This window comes from Halichoeres trimaculatus, unplaced genomic scaffold (genome assembly GCF_033239565.1).
Source record: "Halichoeres trimaculatus isolate MK-OKI-2021-1 unplaced genomic scaffold, fHalTri1.1 fHalTri1_scaffold_14, whole genome shotgun sequence".
In the NCBI taxonomy this organism is placed as follows: domain Eukaryota; kingdom Metazoa; phylum Chordata; class Actinopteri; order Labriformes; family Labridae; genus Halichoeres; species Halichoeres trimaculatus.
In genome coordinates, this window is record NW_027437192.1 from 13,230,109 (window position 1) to 13,247,053 (window position 16,945).

Consider the following 16,945-nt stretch of genomic DNA (forward strand, 5'->3'; position numbering starts at 1 on the left):
CCACAAAAGTCATTTTTGTATTTTTATTCAAGCAAGCACAGGTTAAGTGGAATTTCACAACAGGCTTCAAAAGCCCAAACATTCAAACATTTAAAAGGGATAAAATGGCAGAAAGGAATGCGTTCAGTCTTATCGTCTTACAGAATACTCCTTTAAAACTCTCCAGTAACTTGTCATTTTTGATTTTAAAGTTTTTCTTTTTTTTTTGGTTCATTTTTGCTATTTAACTCAACAAACCAGGCCTTGTGATTTTATTCATTCTAGGTCTGGCTGAAGACTTGTTTCTATTATTTTTAAAATATATTATTTGACTTCCTTTTACTTTGTTTTATGCATTTTTTAACTGTTTTTTTTTTCCATCGGTGAAGCTAGTCTGGCAAGGTCCCACGCTCCTGTGCATTAAAAAGGACAAAAAAGGAGAATCAGTCATTCGATTATTTGCAATGTGGATTGCAACAAAATATCTAATCAAAATGTTCAATGGTAGTTTTAGGTCCAAAGGGAAATAACAGTATTGTGTACAGATTTACTTCAAAGGTGAAGGGGTCACTCCCCTGGAGTAGCTCTTTACAACTGTAGCTGTACCTTGGTTTCAAACACTTGGGACACCAGTTGAACTTGTCACAGTCTTCTGGGCAGCCTCCTTGGCCTGGTGTGCCTGAAGCACAGCCACAGCCTCATCCACCTACGAGGAGATTCATGTTAGCATAAAACTTCACGTGAGGATTATCTAAAAGTTCCCTCTAAACCCTACCAGTTATTTATCCTATTAATAAACACGTAATCTTTATCACTCCCCTTCCTTTATTCTTTCCTTTACCACTTTTTTAGGCCCTGGAGAGATCTTCAGGAAAAGGAAACTTTAATGAACCCAAACAGTTACCTTTGAGCGGAGAGACTCTGGAGACTCTAGCATGTGGAGCAGCTCTGAGTTATCGATCTCTAGGAGCATGCCAGTGATCTTTCCTGCAAGGCTAGGGTGCATGTTTTGGATCAGTGGGAACAGACGCTCACCTAGAAAATACAGAGGAAAGGGACATGAAAAAAATGTTGATACAATGTTGAATGTGTCAGAAAACATAAATTAAAAAGCAAAAATACAAAAAGTATGATGTGGGTGTTTTTTTTCTCAGCTGGGGGTATAAATAATAAGGACCCAGGTGAAAAGTGTGCTGCTGACACTTACCCAGCATCTGCTTCTGTTCCTGTGGAGGAGCAGCAGCCAGCATGGAAGCAGTCAGAGGCTCCTGTCCCTGAACGTGAACAGCAGGCTGTAAGAAAATTGGAAGTCAGATATAAAACAAAAGTGCACATGAAGGTCGCGAAAGGTCTAGATGGAAATGTAAGTGTGCTACCTGCTGCATGTTGACCTGTGGCTGTGCAGTCATGTGCTGTGTAGGGTTGCGAACTCCTGCAGCATACTTGTACTGGGGGACTCCTCGCATAGGGGCGGCTCCTGCACCAGCTGCGGCTGGTCGGGGGCCCATCGTCTGAGCTGTTGAAATAGAAACATTAACATGAAGACACAAGTAGCAGCTACAGAAAAACTGGATGTGCTGCTGAGAAGTTCGATTCACTTATTGAAAACAAAAGGAGAAAAAGGAAACTGACCGACACGCTGGGTGGACATCATGCGGGGCACCTGGGAGGCAGGCCGCACTCCACCGAAGGTCTGAGGGCGTGGACCTGGGGGACGCATGGCACCTGGCATGTTCTGAAAATCTACATAAGAACACAGCAGTATTATTACAACTTTCTGTTACACCGCCCAGTGATGTGCTTTGTGTAAGACAGTGAGCTCAGACACTGAGGGTTTTGAAGAGGTGAGGCACTCACGTTGTGGCCGGACACCTTGGGTGGTCCAGCGTGGGCTTGGTCGGAGTTGGGCCATCTGCCCAGCAGCTGGGTAGTAAGCAGCACGGTTCTGGGCCTGAGGTATGGCTGCCATGAAGTAACCAGAGGGTGGGGCTGGTTGGTAAGGGTTGATGACTGGATTTGGCACTGCACGCACACTGGCCATGCGCTGCATGTACTGGTTGGTCAAGTGTGCTTGTCGCTCTTCTTTGCGCTGGGCCAGGGCAACATACAGCGGCTTGGTGGCCACAATACGTCCATTCATCTCCGTCACTGCTTTGGTGGCCTCCTCTGGAGATGAGAAGCAGACAAAGCCGAATCCTTTGCTGCGCCCCCCGTCTAACATGACCTTTGAGATACACAAAAACCAATAAGTGAAACTTTACACTGGTCAAAGAGTGAATGATTTTCCAGCTAAATACTGATTAATTACCTTCGCACTGGTTATGGTGCCAAATGGTGAGAACTCCTTTCGCAGACGTTCATCATCAATCCCATCATCAAGGTTCTTCACATACAAGTTGACACCCTAAAAAGACATGAGCAGAGTTGACTTTAATGTGGAAAAATATAGATAGAAAGAAAGAACAGCAACATTTTGAAAATTACTCTCTATTCTTGTGTCTTTACTGTGTATTGTCTGTAGTACATATTTATCCCCAGGATCTATGATGAAGACATGTGGGGCCCATGAACTACAAAGTTAGTGTTGCAGCCATTTTGGCCAGTGCAACCTACCAAAGAGGGAGCACTGAATTTGACAAAGCTGCAGTTTTCAGATATGCTTCACCAGAAAAAAACATGACAGATATTAACACATCATGGCAAATTATGAGGTGAATTTGCACCAGACCTGGTAGCGAGTCATACGGTCTTGTTTCATTTGCTCAAATTTCCGCTTGAGCTCTGTCTGACGCTCCACTTTCTTCTGGGCCCGACCTACGTAGATCAGCTTGCCGTTCATCTCCTTCCCATTCATCTCATCCACCGCCTGTCACAGGAGGACAATAACGTCAGCTATGCTTGATGACCTGCGAATGCACTCGCTGTGGAACTGTCAATTTATCTCTCACCTTCTGGGCGTCCTCGTGCCTCTCAAAGCTGACAAAACCAAAGCCTCGGGACTTTCCACTGTCGTCTGTCATGACACGAATACTCATGGAGTTTCCTGTAAAACAAAAGAAGAACTTATTGAAGTATTTCATCCCATCTCATCATGTATTCTGAGAGATGCAGATTAAGTTCATACTGACCATATTTACTGAAGAGCTCCCTCAGCTTCTCATCATCCATGTCTTCTCCAAAGTTTTTCACGTAGACGTTTGTGAACTCCTTGGCTCGGGCACCCAGCTCAGCCTCGCGCTCTTTGCGGGATTTGAAGCGACCAACAAATCTATAGTGGTAAGGACGTATGCCATTTTTATTTTAGGATTAATCTTCATTACTTGCAGCTATAATAAAACTGTTTTGCCATTCACAGCCTGTGAAAATGGAATACTGATCACTTCAGAAGAGTTGCGATCTCAAAGGAGCCTTCAACTTGTCTCACACTTTCAAAAATGCTTGAGGGTCAATATGCAAAGTTCAACTGTACTACATGCAAAATCAATCACACAGTTATTTTTCATCCATCTGACGCACCAGAAACATTTAAGACTGGTTAGATCTTTCACTTACACTTTGCGGTCATTGAGAAGCATGCCATTCATTTTCTCAATGGCTCTTTCAGCTGCCTCCTGCGTCTCAAAATGCACAAAGCCGTAGCCTTTGGAGCCATTTTCATCACAGACCACCTTAGAGGAGGAAGATGCATGCTGTTTTGAGTCCGCACACACATACAGTAATGGTTCATTTAGCCAAAACATTCTGTTAGACCACATGTGAAAGCAGTGTCCTCTCTAGAAAGTGACTTTCTATTGGGATTGCTGTGATGTGGCTTTGTTTAGGAAAACAGGTTGAGTTTCTATCATTTTGTCAATGTTAAGACTTCACTTCCTCTTAAAGTCCATCAACCAAAGTCTGCACAACAAGGAGGGGTCAGCTGTGAATTGTTTACCTTGCAGGACAGGATGTTCCCAAAAGCAGAGAAGGTGTCATACAGAGCCTTGTTGTCAATAGACTTATCAAGATTCTTGATGAAGATGTTACCAACACCGCTTTTTCTCAATGAAGGATCCCGCTGCGACCACATAATGCGTACAGGCCGCCCCTTGATCACATCAAAGTTCATGGTGTCCAGTGCACGCTCAGCTGTGAAGAGGAAAGCAGCAACATGGGGGATAGGTTATTGAGACAGTTTGAATATTCAAGTTCTGTTCATCCCTTTGTTTTGGGTTGGGTCTTCAAAACTGAAGGGGCATTAAGCCTAAAGGTATTTGGTTAAAGGGTGGAGTAGCCTGGGGGGGTGATGTGAGAAACCTGGTGGTTCAAGTTTTTAAAGGCTTTTTTTGTATGTTTCAACATATTGAGTAATGTCTTAATTTTGATGTCATGGTTTGTCTGCAGTTCATATTTATCCCCAGCATCCACAGTAAAGTTATGTGGGGCCCATGATCTACAGTTACTGTCGCAGCTATTTTGGCCAGTGTAACCCACCAAGGAGGGAGCACTGAATTTGACAAAGCTGCGGTCTCTCAATATGTTAAACAGACCTTTAACCTTTTGAAAATTTCAATGCATTTTTTTTCCAGATAATCTTTCAAGTGGTCAATTTCAGGCATTATGTGACTTATATCTTTAAGGATATATTTAATAATTACAGCATTTATTAGTTTATACAAGTATGGCATGGTAAATATCAGGATGAATGTTAAATAAAGCAACCTAAAGCATTTCACTTTATCATGTTTTGAGCACTGAAATGATACATATGAAAAGAAGACAGCTTTGTCTATACAACCCCACCCAAATACTTCACTGAAGCACTACAAACCTCAACTACTTACAGTATAGCTTAGATTAAAAAAGTGAGTCACACCCATGAGAGCTGTAAGACTGACTAAGCCATCTGCTCTTATCACTGGAACCCAACTGAAGATTGTGCGCGAGTGGGGGGGCTTTCAAAGCACTAACAGCTGTGGTATTCTGATATCATTAGAAAAGAAAAAACACTGTTAATAGCTCATTTTAAAGTCACAAGTAAACAGGCATGTAGACATTCTTGTGGGATTTAACGGTTGTGTATCCCAACACAGGCTACAGAGTAGTCGGGTGTTGTCTAAGCTGAAGATACAAACTAGTGAGTGATAGCTAGCAGCGAGCTAGCAGTTACATTATACTGGGGTGGTCTGGGCTAACGGTTACAGAGCGTTTCTCTGCTCCGCCACTGCTGGGGAGGTTCAACTGAGGAGACCCTATCGACAATATGTCGGCCACAGTCACGTGTGGCAGGAAGAGTGCCTTACTCGTGTACAACTGTCATTTTGAACCAGACACACGTTTTGACAAAAAAAATGATATACTGGTAAAATACGTACCGTCTGCTGGCTGTTGGAAGTTGACATAAGCGTACCCGAGGGAACGCCGGGTGATCATGTCCCTACAGACCCGAATCGACAGGATAGCTCCAGCTGGGCTGAATTTCTCGTAAAGCATGGCTTCAGTTACATCTTGATGCAGATCCCCAACGTAAAGGGAGGCCATGGGGTAACTGGGGGTACTTGGATTCATTCTTGTCGAATAAGGAGGCTAGCAAAGTACTCGGACAAAGATTAAATCTTCAACGGAAAAAGTTGACTACGACGGACCGGCTGCCTGGTAACGTTAACGGTTCTAACGTTGCTTCAGTTAAGGGTAGGACGCTGATGGTAAACGTTCGCAACCGTTGGCTTTTCAGTTGCAGTGTTAAGAGTAAAATTTCTCAAATAAATATTCGAATGACACTTTAGCCTCTGATGGGGCTAAAACTGATGTCTAACAATGAGATATTACTGTTAAAAGCAAACTAGTACGTTACTTGGCCTCTCTTCTATATCAGAACACGTCGACCGTTCGTTTTAACGTTATGCAGCCCTTTCTTGTACGTTACCGTCCAGTCCACGTATGTCTACTCCAGCTTCACCGACTTGTTACAAAAAGAAATTATAAAAAATGATTTTTTGGTATTTTATGTTTTAAATTTTTTTTGTATTTTTATTTTTTATAGAACGTGTGCCGAGCGAGCTCAGGAGCACACGCGCACTCACACAGCACTAACAGCCGGGGTTGAGGGAGGAGACATGAAGCAACGTGTTGGATATATACTGCTAGGTGCGTCACAGAAATTGACCAATCACCTTTTAATACAGTGGAAAAAAAGTCAGCAGAGGAGCAATATTCACTTCCGTACGCATGATGATGAAATCATGTTTAACTCTAAACTGCATTGTTTAAGGCTTAAATTGATATGTGATCATGACAATTACACTCTCTGGTTAATTTGTGCTTTATGACAAAGACACGAATTTGTTTTACTATCAGGTTCTTATCAAAACAGCCTGCGATCTGCTAGTGGAATGGAAGCCTATACACAGCCTCTTAAGATGATATACAGTGTTACGTATGTCATGGATTGATGTTGTCCAGTATGACATTTTTCTGTAACAATTTAGTCTGAGATGTTGCAACTCGGATTGCGTGTTATAAAAAATAATTAGAATAAAAAATAAAGATAAAAACAACTTAGATGAATATTTTGAAAATGTGTCTTTTTTGTCTTGGCTGCCCAAAGATTGAAAACTCAAGCCACTCAACTTAATCTTGTTTGTTTTTTGTCTACTCAAAGGGCGTTGATCAAGCTTACTTTGCTTACAGATGTCACTAAGTAATGGGTTCTTGGTTAAAGGTTTACAGTGTGCTTATAACTAGTAAGTTTAGATATGGCAGAGATCGATATTCAAGCACCAATCAAGTTACCTGGCTCACGTAAAAGGATGGCCTGTTTTATATAGCAACAGTAAGATATATAATAGCTTTGTTTGTGCATTGAGGCTTACAGTTTTTGGTCACACCTAAAAGCAGAGGGCCATTTTCTGATTTATCATGATTCATTCATTCTGAACTACCTGCAGGGGGCAGTGTTAACTCAGCTCCGCAACCTTCTAACATCTGCAACCAGTATTTTTTCTACTGTTAGACTTGGTGTTTTTAATATCTACAGTAAAAGTATGCAACAGAGTTACTTCATCCTTAAAATTAACCTTTTTGTATGATCAGTGTCTTAGGGATTATAAATCTATTTACATCCATTTGATCTGTTGGCTCATACTGTTAGTAGACTTTCAACTCCTGCCTTGATTAAATCATTTGCCTTTATTAAACTTAAACTACATAGTGCCAAAGTCTTGAACTCTAGGCACCTTTCCAAGACAGCTCACAGTCTTAGTAAGCAAAATTTAGTAGCTCATTCAAAAGTCATATCAAATTATGTGGTTTGAGATAATAGTTTTACGCAGCACTATAAATACAAAGACACAGTCAAACACATTGAGCCCAGAACGCTTGAGTTTTAATGTTTTAATTCCACTTACATGAAAGCACATAACCAAATAACATACTCAGAGTGTAACTTGAAAATTCTGAATCCTGCATCCCAAATTCTTAAAAACCAAGATACTGTTGTTTGAAGAAACTGGCACTACTTTTTTAACAACTAAATGGTCAGTACTTGGCTTTTTACTACTCACTTTTCATGATGAGATCATATTCAGCAAGGTTTTCATAAGATTTCTTTTCTTAAGGTTCTGCCAAGGAAGGTTAAAAGTTACTGTAAACCACCTGGTCCAAGCTATATTCTATGTGAAAGAAAAAAAAACCTGCCAGTTTCAAAGTACAGCTAACCCTCACACCATACTACTGAGAACCACGTACATTCCAGGAGTCAAATCAAGAATCAAAGGGAATAAAACACACAAAAAGAAAATACAAAACACCTGAATAGAAAAAGTGTAGAAAGCCACACACAAGCGCATATGACAAAAGTATCTTCTGCACTGCTGAAAAGATAAAAATATCAAAAAATTACAGTATCGAGCCATTTTGTCAAGTTGTTCACTTTATCTTAGGCTGTCTCTACCTTGTCATGTGTTCTGGAAAACTGCAGTGAATAATACAGTCTGTTTCACTGGATGTGAAAAGATGTCAGTATGATGGAATGTACTCCTCTCAACCAAAGTTTACGCTACAATTTTGCAAGTAGCCATTCATACAGAATACCTTTCTTTAGCTTGAAAGCATGTTTAAACCAAATGAGCCATGACATGTACCATCTATAAAACACTACCTGCTAAACCAGATGCTAACTGGGTTGGATGGATACAAGAAATGTGGAAATAGATGTCAGGGAAATTCTGCCATCTGTTTGATTACCACAGATTAGAGCTCAAATTTAGGGAATTTACCACACTGTGACCATTTCATACAGTTACATGCTTTTTGTAAAGTTCAAGTAAAAACACACAAGTTGTCAAAATGACAGTCAATTATTTTAAGCTTTATCCTGAAACAGCAGTATTTTTGCTACAGTGAAAAAGGTCATAAAGCATGGGTCAGATTTTGATCTAAAGGAGGGATTTAATCTGGACTACACCATGGACAACACGTGTAAATAAAAATAAACATCCAATGGTTGACACAATGAGTAATGCTCCAAAAAAAGGTCTATTCCATTTTTTTTCTGTGGAGGTGCTCATACAATTAACACACAAGCACGCACACACGCACACACGCACACACACCCACACACAAGCACACACTTCAATGTGTCTGCACACATACTGTACTTTACACATTGTGAGTGGAGTGTAACGTACATATCTGTGCATGTATGTGCAAACACAGCCACACACACAACTTAGGCTGGTGAGAGGTAAAACATGTGTATTTCTGTTTCTGTTATTTCCCCCGAAGTTCAGTTCTTGTCAGCTGCTGGCTCCGAATCCTCCTGCTCACCATCGCAGTCACCCTGGGAGTCATTTGTCCAGAGCTGCATCAAAAAAGAAGAGAGCGTGTTTAGGCTGGTGTGAGGAGTAAATGAAAATCTAAAGAAGCCTTACTCCAACTGTGGTGTTCACATTCATGAGACTGGAAGTCAGTTTCAGATCGCATTTCAAACTTGTGTCCATGATTTTCTTGTTTCATGATTGCTACTTGATATTTTGTAACTCTTTGTCTCACACTTTAATAAAATAATTTAATTTTTCCATCAGTCTTCTACCCATTTCATCTGTATAATGAAAAGTTTATCCCCATTTTAATTTCTATTGGATTATTTGAACCTTATGTGACATTTCATCTCATGAGCTAACATTTTATTTCCAAATGACAGTTTTTTTAGCTAAATTTAAGTTACTAGATTAATATATGCATTCTTCACTCAATTAACTCAATTTATAATCTGTTTTTTATAAAAGTTATATCTTTGTATATCTACTCGATGACATGAAGTAGTGTGAAGGGACAGAAGAACACATTAGAGATGAGATACTCACTGTCAGATTGTCACGGAGCAGCTGCATGATCAAGGTGCTGTCTTTGTAGGAGTCATTGCTGAGGCTATCCAGTTCAGCAATGGCCTTATCAAATGCCTAATGGAGAAAGAGACATCTGTCAGTGTTTCTGTGCAAACAACACATTCTGTACAAGGTATTGTAACAAGACAAAAACTGACTTGATACAAATGAAAGAAACAAGCTATTAAGTCAGTTTGGGAATGAAAGGATGCATTTGTGCATATGTATACACAGTTTCTATATAGATGATCATTCAGAAATCTAGACACCAACTAATCCAGTGCATGGTGCTTCCTTACATAAATACATTGGACATGGAATGAAAACTTGAATGAATTAATGAATGTTAACCTTTCTTTTAGATAAAACTCTGGCAACACTCTTGGGTCAGTAAAGCAAACAGGGGTTTAGCATCTGGTTTGTTATGCATAGAGTCATCCTGAATCCAGTCCCTATCAGAATGAGACTCTGCAACCATCCTCATAGCCTTCTTCAGCCTGAATCAGGACATCTACAGCAAAGACATAATGAAAGCAGTGATGTAAGAAGAGGATGAGTGTTACCTCTTTAGCAAGATTGCAGGCTTGCTCAGGTGAGTTAACAATCTCGTAGTAGAAGACGGAGAAATTCAGAGCCAGGCCGAGACGAATGGGATGTGTAGGTGCCATATTGGCTTTGGCAGTTTCGTAAGCTTGATTGTAGGCATCTTTGGACTTTGTGATGACATCTGCACATAGGGAAACAGACAAGTCACATCAGTGGCTGGGACATTTCATGGCCCATGCTACACAAAAAAAGCAAGTCTATGAATGTCTGCATGATATCAATAGCCTTTTATTCCTGCCTAATGGTTTTTTTTTCGAGATAAGCCCCTTTAGTATATACCAACCTCTTGCCCTTATAATAAAATGAATAAAGACGCTTCATTTATATGACTGATGATAATTTATTTGCAATGTAATGCATGGACTTCTGTACACATATTCAGTGAAAACCAGAAAATCAAAGTGATTATGGTATACATCAATCATGTTATTAAATAAACCAGGTAAAATAATATATATTATATTTATATTTAGAATTTATATTTATATTTAGCATTTATATTTATATTAGCATTTAAGTGTGACATTTAATATTTACATTTCACTATTTAAGATATTTGTAAGATGACAAGTATTGCTCTAAATGTCATAAAAGGTTACTAGAAAAAAAAAAATCAAACTCGTTTTTTGCACATGGTTTGAAGCTAAATGTGACTAAATGTTGCTGTTTTTTTAGCATGCGCTGCTTTACAAACGGCGCCCCATAGGTCATAGCCATGTTTATTCCTGCTGTCAAAATATGCTTTTTTGACTTGGTGTTTACGTGGTTTATGTTGTCACTGCAGACAGCCTCAAGGTGAATCTCAAGAGCAGCAGTTTTTAGTACTTACTGTGATTTCGTGCTTTTAAGACCATGGCTAAGTTAAAACATGTCTACTTTGAGCTATTACTACCTCCGGTCTGTTGGGCATCTTGCAGCACTGGGTAATACAATCATTGGTTGTGATTTGATTTTTCAATGTGGTTTTACTTTTTTCATGTCTACCTTTGTCACTCAAGCAGAGTTCTTCAACAGGGGGTCTGCAGCCCCTAGGGGCTTCATGGAGGTACTGCAGGGGGTCCGTGACATTTTTGGTTGATTAGGCAATGTCTTGTAATTCTAAATAATTATTCTCAAATATTTCAAATTTTGCTCATGTTATTGTCTCTGAACACACTAAAGATGTTATTTTTCAGTCAGAAAGAAACATATTCACTCAGCATTCACCTCTAGCTCCTCAAGACAGATGTAGACCCGCCTCTATCACTGCTCTGCCATTCACACAGTACTGGCTCTGTCAGGTTCCCCAGAATAGCTGAATGCTCACTAACAAGATATGTAGTACTCGGCATATGTACATATAAGGGGGTCCCTGCTCCGTCTCTCCATCAGTAAGGGGGTCCTTGGTCTAAAAAATGTTGAAGACCCCTACACTACAGTCAATAAAAAGTAAAGAATAAATTAATTAATTTATATTACACCAGTCCTAGCTAACCCTTGGCACTTGCGACCTGATCAACCAGATTTAATAATAACAATAATAAATCTTATTTGTAAAGCACTAAAAGATGTTGTTTGATGTTAATGCTCAGTGTTAACAACATCAAAGGGCTGAGTAGCTCTTTAGAAAGTGCTTTTAGTAGCTGTTGCCTTTTTACATACAAATGTATGAATTTACAGTGTTTACCAATCTACTACACTCACCGTCTCTTACATCACCACTGGCCACCTCAGCCAGGTAGCGGTAGTAGTCTCCCTTCATCTTCAGGTAAAATACTTCGCTGTCGGCTGGTTTTGCATTAGGAATCAGATGTTTCTCGAGCAGGTCCTGCACATAAAAACGTGAAACATCAGTGTTGAAATGTGTAGAAGTCAATGCATATTGGAAAATCAGCACTGAGAGTAAAGAGGTAACAGTGTCAACATTGTTCAGAAAGGGAACAAAATTCTGTGTCTTGAGTAAATGGGCTACAGAAAAAGAGAACATAATAACAGCATAGATACAATTTTTCAAAGTGATAGAAAATCAATACATTAAAAAAAAAGCCCCCCCAAAAAATAAACACAAATTTTCTAATATGTCACAGTGTTGGTTTAAAGGTTTGTATCTTAACAGTAAATGTTTGTATTAGGGATGTAACGATGCATCACAAGACAGTTAAAAAATCGAAACAAATGTGCAATGATTCAAATTGGCTGAGATAAAAAATAAACCGTGATGCCCCATCTAAACAGCAGAGGGCTGTTTTTCAATTAGTTATCATCATTATCTGTTGATCTAAGCTTTACAGTTTGACAGTTATCTAAACAGTCTCTACTAGAAACATTTGCTTTATAGCACAGACTGTAATTACAATGCATAAAATAAATGCTGAATTACATCACACTTCATCCTACTCACAAGAACATTCTTCATATGCAGAAGGATGCACGCTTGTGAAGTTAAAAACATATGATAACTCATGGAACAACAAATCATCATGGAGCCGTTGCTTGAGTGACTTCAGAGGCTAACATTATTTTTAGCTAGCTTATAAAAATGTTATTAGAATCAGTCACATAGGCATCACTATCAACTCACTTTTCTGGGTACATCTTAGACAGATGGCTGTTAAAGTTTGACATTGTCCCCAACTTCTCCTCAATTATTTTACATAGCCAATATGTTGCACTGCATTTGCTAGCATTAGCCAGGATTAGCCGTAAACATTTTTGTAAAAACACACTGTTTCTGAACAAGAGAGCACACAACGGGCATGCAGGCAAGGAGACCACACACGCCAGCCATAGCCTGAAAACTGATCTGCTATTAGGACCTTATTACACACTCAGTGCGTTTACATGCAGCTTCAGAAATCAGACTTTGAGTGTACTCAGCGCAAGATTGGACTGTCAGAATGAATGTAAATAGTTTAGTGAAACTAGGATTGGACAAAGCATAGATCGATTGACACACCTAGATTATGCGAATGCAATTGGACAATGGTAGGATTGGGCAGGACTCTGCAGGTCCCTGCATTCAGGTGGAAGAGGAAGTAGATGACCATGATTAATAGAGTTTGTTGAGCTTATATAGTCTATTGCTTAAAAACAAGAAACACCATGGCGCATACTTACATAAAAAATAGAGAGAGCTACAGCTGCATCCATCTGGGCCGTTGTTGTTAGAATGTTGCTTTCTCTTTGGGTGAATCAAAACTTGATCGATATGCCGAGCTTTACTTTTCAAACAAAGACACAGCGCTGCCTACCGAGACGGAGTGAGACATTCTCGGTTCTCTTTTCTGCATGACAAGACTAGACCCCCCATGCGCTGTGGCTTTACTATCAAGCTTCGTCCGACTGCTGCATGCACATTGACATACTGAGTGTTTCCCCTACCATTATATTGGTGGGGGGTAACAGTTGGAATGAGTCCACCTCAAATCCTGGTCCTGGACTCAAGTAATAACAAAAAACTGGTATGCATAAATATATTTTTTATCTTAATGCTAAAGTAAGTAGGTTAAAATCCCTCTATTTATGGGTTAAAACTATTATTGATCCAAGATGTTTGATATGATCCCCAATCTGCACAAGCATGCACGTACTGATTTGTGAAGGGCACATCAAAGTTTACTTGAAATCTTATTTATTTCCTCTTCAAATCAAATCCCTGCTTCTTACCAGGACTTCTTTGCAGATTTCATTCAGCTCAACCTCCACCTTCTCTCTATAGTCCTTAGCCAACTTGGTCTTGCCGTCATCGTCACTCTTCTGCTCAATGCTGCTCACTACCCTCCAGGAGGACCTCCTAGCCCCTACCACATTTTTGTAGGCGACAGAAAGCAGGTTTCGCTCTTCATTGCTGAGCTCTTCGCCCTTCTGTGTCAACTGCTTCATGTTCGCAGCCATGTCATCATAGCGCTCAGCCTGCTCGGCCAGTTTGGCTATCTGCACCAGCTCTTCCTTAGTTGCCATGGCTCCTGTGTAGGCTGAATAAGGACAGATAGAGGAGAGGGAAGTGGGAGAGGGAGAGGGCAAGGAGACAGGGGTCGGAGTGGAAATAAACAGTGGAGAGCATTAGGAGAGACAAGGATGAAGATGAGGTGGAGAGGAGAAGCACGATGATGAGAAGACGGCCTCTCTCCCTCTCATCATGTTGCGTCTCTCTTTTGATCATTTACCCTGAGTCAGGGAGGAAAGTCACATGTTTTTTTAGTCCTTCCTGTTCAACTTCCTGTCTAACCTGATTTCCTTGTGAGACCCAGTCTGGGAAATGCATTTAAATTCACAAATACAAAAAAGCACTGTATACCCCCAAAAAACATTTAACAACAACAGCATGCATATTTGTCTTAAAGTAACCAAACACAATGTTTGATAGAAAACAGTACTAGAGAGAAAACATAAAAAATTTACATCTTCTAGCAGTCAGAAGAGTAGGGGAAGCATAACATCTGCAATTCATCTACCATCTATCCATACATACATTTTTTTCCTCGCATTGAAACAGAGAAAAAAATATATTTTCACTGCAAACAGAACACAATCTTCATTTACAAAATATTATCAGAGAAAGATAAGTAAAAATATGTAAAGAAAAAGCAAATCAAGAGAAAATGAGCAATGTTTTTCAGTGGCCCAGTCTCACAATGCTCAGGATTCTTTTTCCCAGTGTGCATAGGGTGTGTCCACTCAAGCTCTGTGCCTTTTTGATTCAAACAAGCTCCAAGCTCACATCTGCACTCAAAGCCTGGCACAGACTTGACTCAGTCTGGTGACTAATTTCACCTGGCACACAAGTCATTTGTGATTCAGCAAAAAAGAGTGGTTAAAAAGAGGAATTTTTTTCTGGACTGATTCATCTCAGGGAAGACCAAAATACATGAAACAAGAAGCCAAAGAAAATAATTTCAACAAACCATGGCTGAGGAGAAGAAAAATACTGAAAATACTCCTTTTCTTTGGGGGCAATTTCACTTTCTTTCTCTATATTGAGGCCACTACGAATATTGTTTATTGCATATGAACTATTGCATGACTCTGACCATAAGTATCTAAAAGGATTACTAGGGCAATAACATCTTATGTAAGATGTAAATGAAATTTGAAAGGATGTAAAAAGCTGATTTAACTTTTTATAGCTGCACAAATGATTACTTTCATTGATATGCCAAGTTAGCTCGTGAGTATTTTGTCATAACTTTAGTAAAGTTTGCTCACAGGATTTCACAAAAAAAATGAGAAATGGCCATATAAATAAATCCTTTGAATCAACTGATTTTCAATCAAACAGTCCAAAACCGGGCATTCTGTTACCTTAGACCAAATAAGACCAAAAACCAGAAAGCCTATCTTAGCAGTCTGAACTGTTTGCTGTCAGAAACTGTTTGCTGCATTTGGGGTTATTGTCAACAGAATTCCACCTAACTGTTGAGGCAGAAAATTATATAATCAGTTTTTTTAAAATGTGATTAAAATCAGGTTTAATGCAAATCAGAAGGCTACCAAGTGCCAGACAACATAAAATACAGCCGATAAGGCACAGAATTGACAGTGATCTGTAAATTATGACATAATCATGGTCTTATCCCCATCTTTTTCGAAAGCAGGTTATCTCCTCACTATATTTAGATGTGTTTCGCAGGACTGCATCCGAAAATTAATAAATAAACAAGCAACAACGGCAAATTGAACACGATGGCTTACCAGCTGCCTCCTTCAAACGCAGTAGTATCTGTACAAAACTTATGAGACCAGAATTTTAAAAATCCCACGATCAGTGAGTCAGATTTGCCAGCACGCAGACACCTGCACCCATCTGAGGAATGTCGGCCACCCAGTTTCACGTCACAGCGTCTCGCGCGCACGCGCACACACCTGCCCACCGGGCTATGCTGTGTTGCGGGAGGGGTTGACACCGTCAAAGAACCCACCGTATGAAGAAGCTAAGGTATTTCCATTACATAACATTCAGAACTCTTGAGTCGTGCAACAGACAAGGAGCAAATCATCGTATTGGTGTCACGGGATCAGTTCAGGTTGAATAAAGGGAGCCAAGCTGAGTTCACTTGAAAGTGAACGCCCTTTTTCGCTCCCCCGGAACACAAACCAAAGCTGCTCTTCTTTTGAGCATAAAGCATTAATTTTAGGTCCCCTCTTTCTTGGAAATGTATTACTATTACGCATGAGTTGCCCTCTCACCAGAGTGAGTTGGGGAAATAGATCAAGTAAAGCATCGCTTCACATTCAGTACGAGCTGAACAATGACAGAGCAGCGGTGCATCACTGGTCTCCTACTACAGTCACAGTGGCAACGATTCATAAGACATTTATAGCGTCCCTGCAGCACAAGGTGACAATTCAACGCTTCCTAATCGATAACAGCATTAATTTGATCCCTATACATTTTACTAACCTGTGTGTTTCGTTACACGATGCTGTTCCTGACTCCCAGCCGCACAGCTGATGATCTCTCCCGCTCATCCACGGGGTTTCCCTCCAATCAAAGGCACAGGAGCAGGGTCGCACCGGGACGAATGACGTCAGACCACTATTGCCACGGCAACCAAATTTGAAGTTCTTTTATCATGATTTAAAAAGAGAACAGTCAGTAAACGAAAAGGTCTGCTGATAACATTACTTATTTTTTAATAGCCTGAGTCAGTAACACGTGCAAACCTTTGGTTCTACAATTTTATAAATGTAAAAAGGGGGGTTGGCCATAGTGTGCGCAAAGGCTCATGGGAGATGTAGTCTATGTACTATCATAGTGTATACTGCCGTTTGTGCTGGTGTGAGGAGTCAAATTTTACAAACGAGCACGGGGTACAAGTGTACAAGTGTTGCAAGAAACTTGTCAGGGACCACATTTCTGAAATGCATACTGAAAGCTCAACTTTGGTCCTTTCTCATTCAGTTTCATAAATATTCCCACTCAATAATTATTTATGTATCCACAGATATATTCTTTGTATGCACATTTGTTGCACACTGTTAATTCCAAGTCTGGTGATTCAGTAAAATAATCTTAACTG

The 16,945-nt window shown here is 40.0% G+C and overlaps 2 protein-coding genes and 2 non-coding genes across 6 annotated transcripts; all 4 read right to left on the reverse strand.

Moving 5' to 3' along the window:
• Positions 1-9: 9 nt before the first annotated feature.
• pabpc1b (poly A binding protein, cytoplasmic 1 b) lies at positions 10-6,077 on the reverse strand. 2 transcript variants are annotated; one of them, XR_012599547.1, is made up of 14 exons: positions 5,331-6,077; positions 3,911-4,104; positions 3,532-3,647; positions 3,108-3,247; positions 2,928-3,022; positions 2,708-2,845; positions 2,288-2,383; positions 1,837-2,203; positions 1,612-1,722; positions 1,356-1,495; positions 1,187-1,271; positions 884-1,014; positions 531-685; positions 10-392 (listed from the first exon to the last, which is right to left on the reverse strand). XR_012599547.1 is itself a non-coding variant. In XM_074687016.1 (14 exons), the coding sequence occupies exons 1-13, from the start codon at positions 5,521-5,523 to the stop codon at positions 593-595; spliced, it is 1,899 nt and encodes a 632-aa protein (XP_074543117.1). In that variant the 5' UTR covers positions 5,524-6,077; the 3' UTR covers positions 10-392; positions 586-592. The 2 variants fall into 2 exon arrangements, 1 of the variants encoding a protein (XP_074543117.1); XM_074687016.1 differs by having other exon boundaries at positions 586-685.
• Positions 2,489-2,625, reverse strand: LOC141803596 (small nucleolar RNA SNORA5). Its single transcript, XR_012599584.1, has one exon. It is a non-coding gene; the product is annotated as a small nucleolar RNA SNORA5 (small nucleolar RNA).
• On the reverse strand, positions 4,348-4,482 carry LOC141803597 (small nucleolar RNA SNORA5). Its single transcript, XR_012599585.1, has one exon. It is a non-coding gene; the product is annotated as a small nucleolar RNA SNORA5 (small nucleolar RNA).
• Positions 6,078-7,673: 1,596 nt separating the features above from the next.
• On the reverse strand, positions 7,674-16,474 carry ywhaz (tyrosine 3-monooxygenase/tryptophan 5-monooxygenase activation protein, zeta polypeptide). Of its 2 annotated transcripts, none has more exons than XM_074686790.1 (6): positions 16,327-16,474; positions 13,593-13,900; positions 11,631-11,754; positions 9,905-10,068; positions 9,321-9,416; positions 7,674-8,815 (listed from the first exon to the last, which is right to left on the reverse strand). In XM_074686790.1, exons 2-6 carry the CDS (start codon positions 13,884-13,886, stop codon positions 8,741-8,743), a joined length of 753 nt encoding a protein of 250 aa, XP_074542891.1. In that variant the 5' UTR covers positions 13,887-13,900; positions 16,327-16,474; the 3' UTR covers positions 7,674-8,740. The 2 variants fall into 2 exon arrangements, with proteins under 2 accessions (XP_074542891.1, XP_074542892.1); XM_074686791.1 differs by lacking the exon at positions 16,327-16,474 and adding an exon at positions 15,618-15,762.
• Positions 16,475-16,945: the final 471 nt, after the last annotated feature.

Coding starts and splice junctions, on each gene's coding strand:
- ywhaz (XM_074686790.1), bottom strand. CDS start 13,886: ATGGCAACTAAGGAAGAGCTGGTGCAGATAGCCAAACTGGCCGAGCAG. Junction 9,417..9,904: donor CCTGCAATCTTGCTAAAGAG/GTAACACTCATC, acceptor TTTCTCCATTAG/GCATTTGATAAGGCCATTGC. Junction 8,816..9,320: donor TGCTCCGTGACAATCTGACA/GTGAGTATCTCA, acceptor TTTTTGATGCAG/CTCTGGACAAATGACTCCCA.
- pabpc1b (XM_074687016.1), bottom strand. CDS start 5,523: ATGAATCCAAGTACCCCCAGTTACCCCATGGCCTCCCTTTACGTTGGG. Junction 1,496..1,611: donor GATGTCCACCCAGCGTGTCG/GTCAGTTTCCTT, acceptor CTATTTCAACAG/CTCAGACGATGGGCCCCCGA. Junction 1,272..1,355: donor CACAGGTCAACATGCAGCAG/GTAGCACACTTA, acceptor ATTTTCTTACAG/CCTGCTGTTCACGTTCAGGG.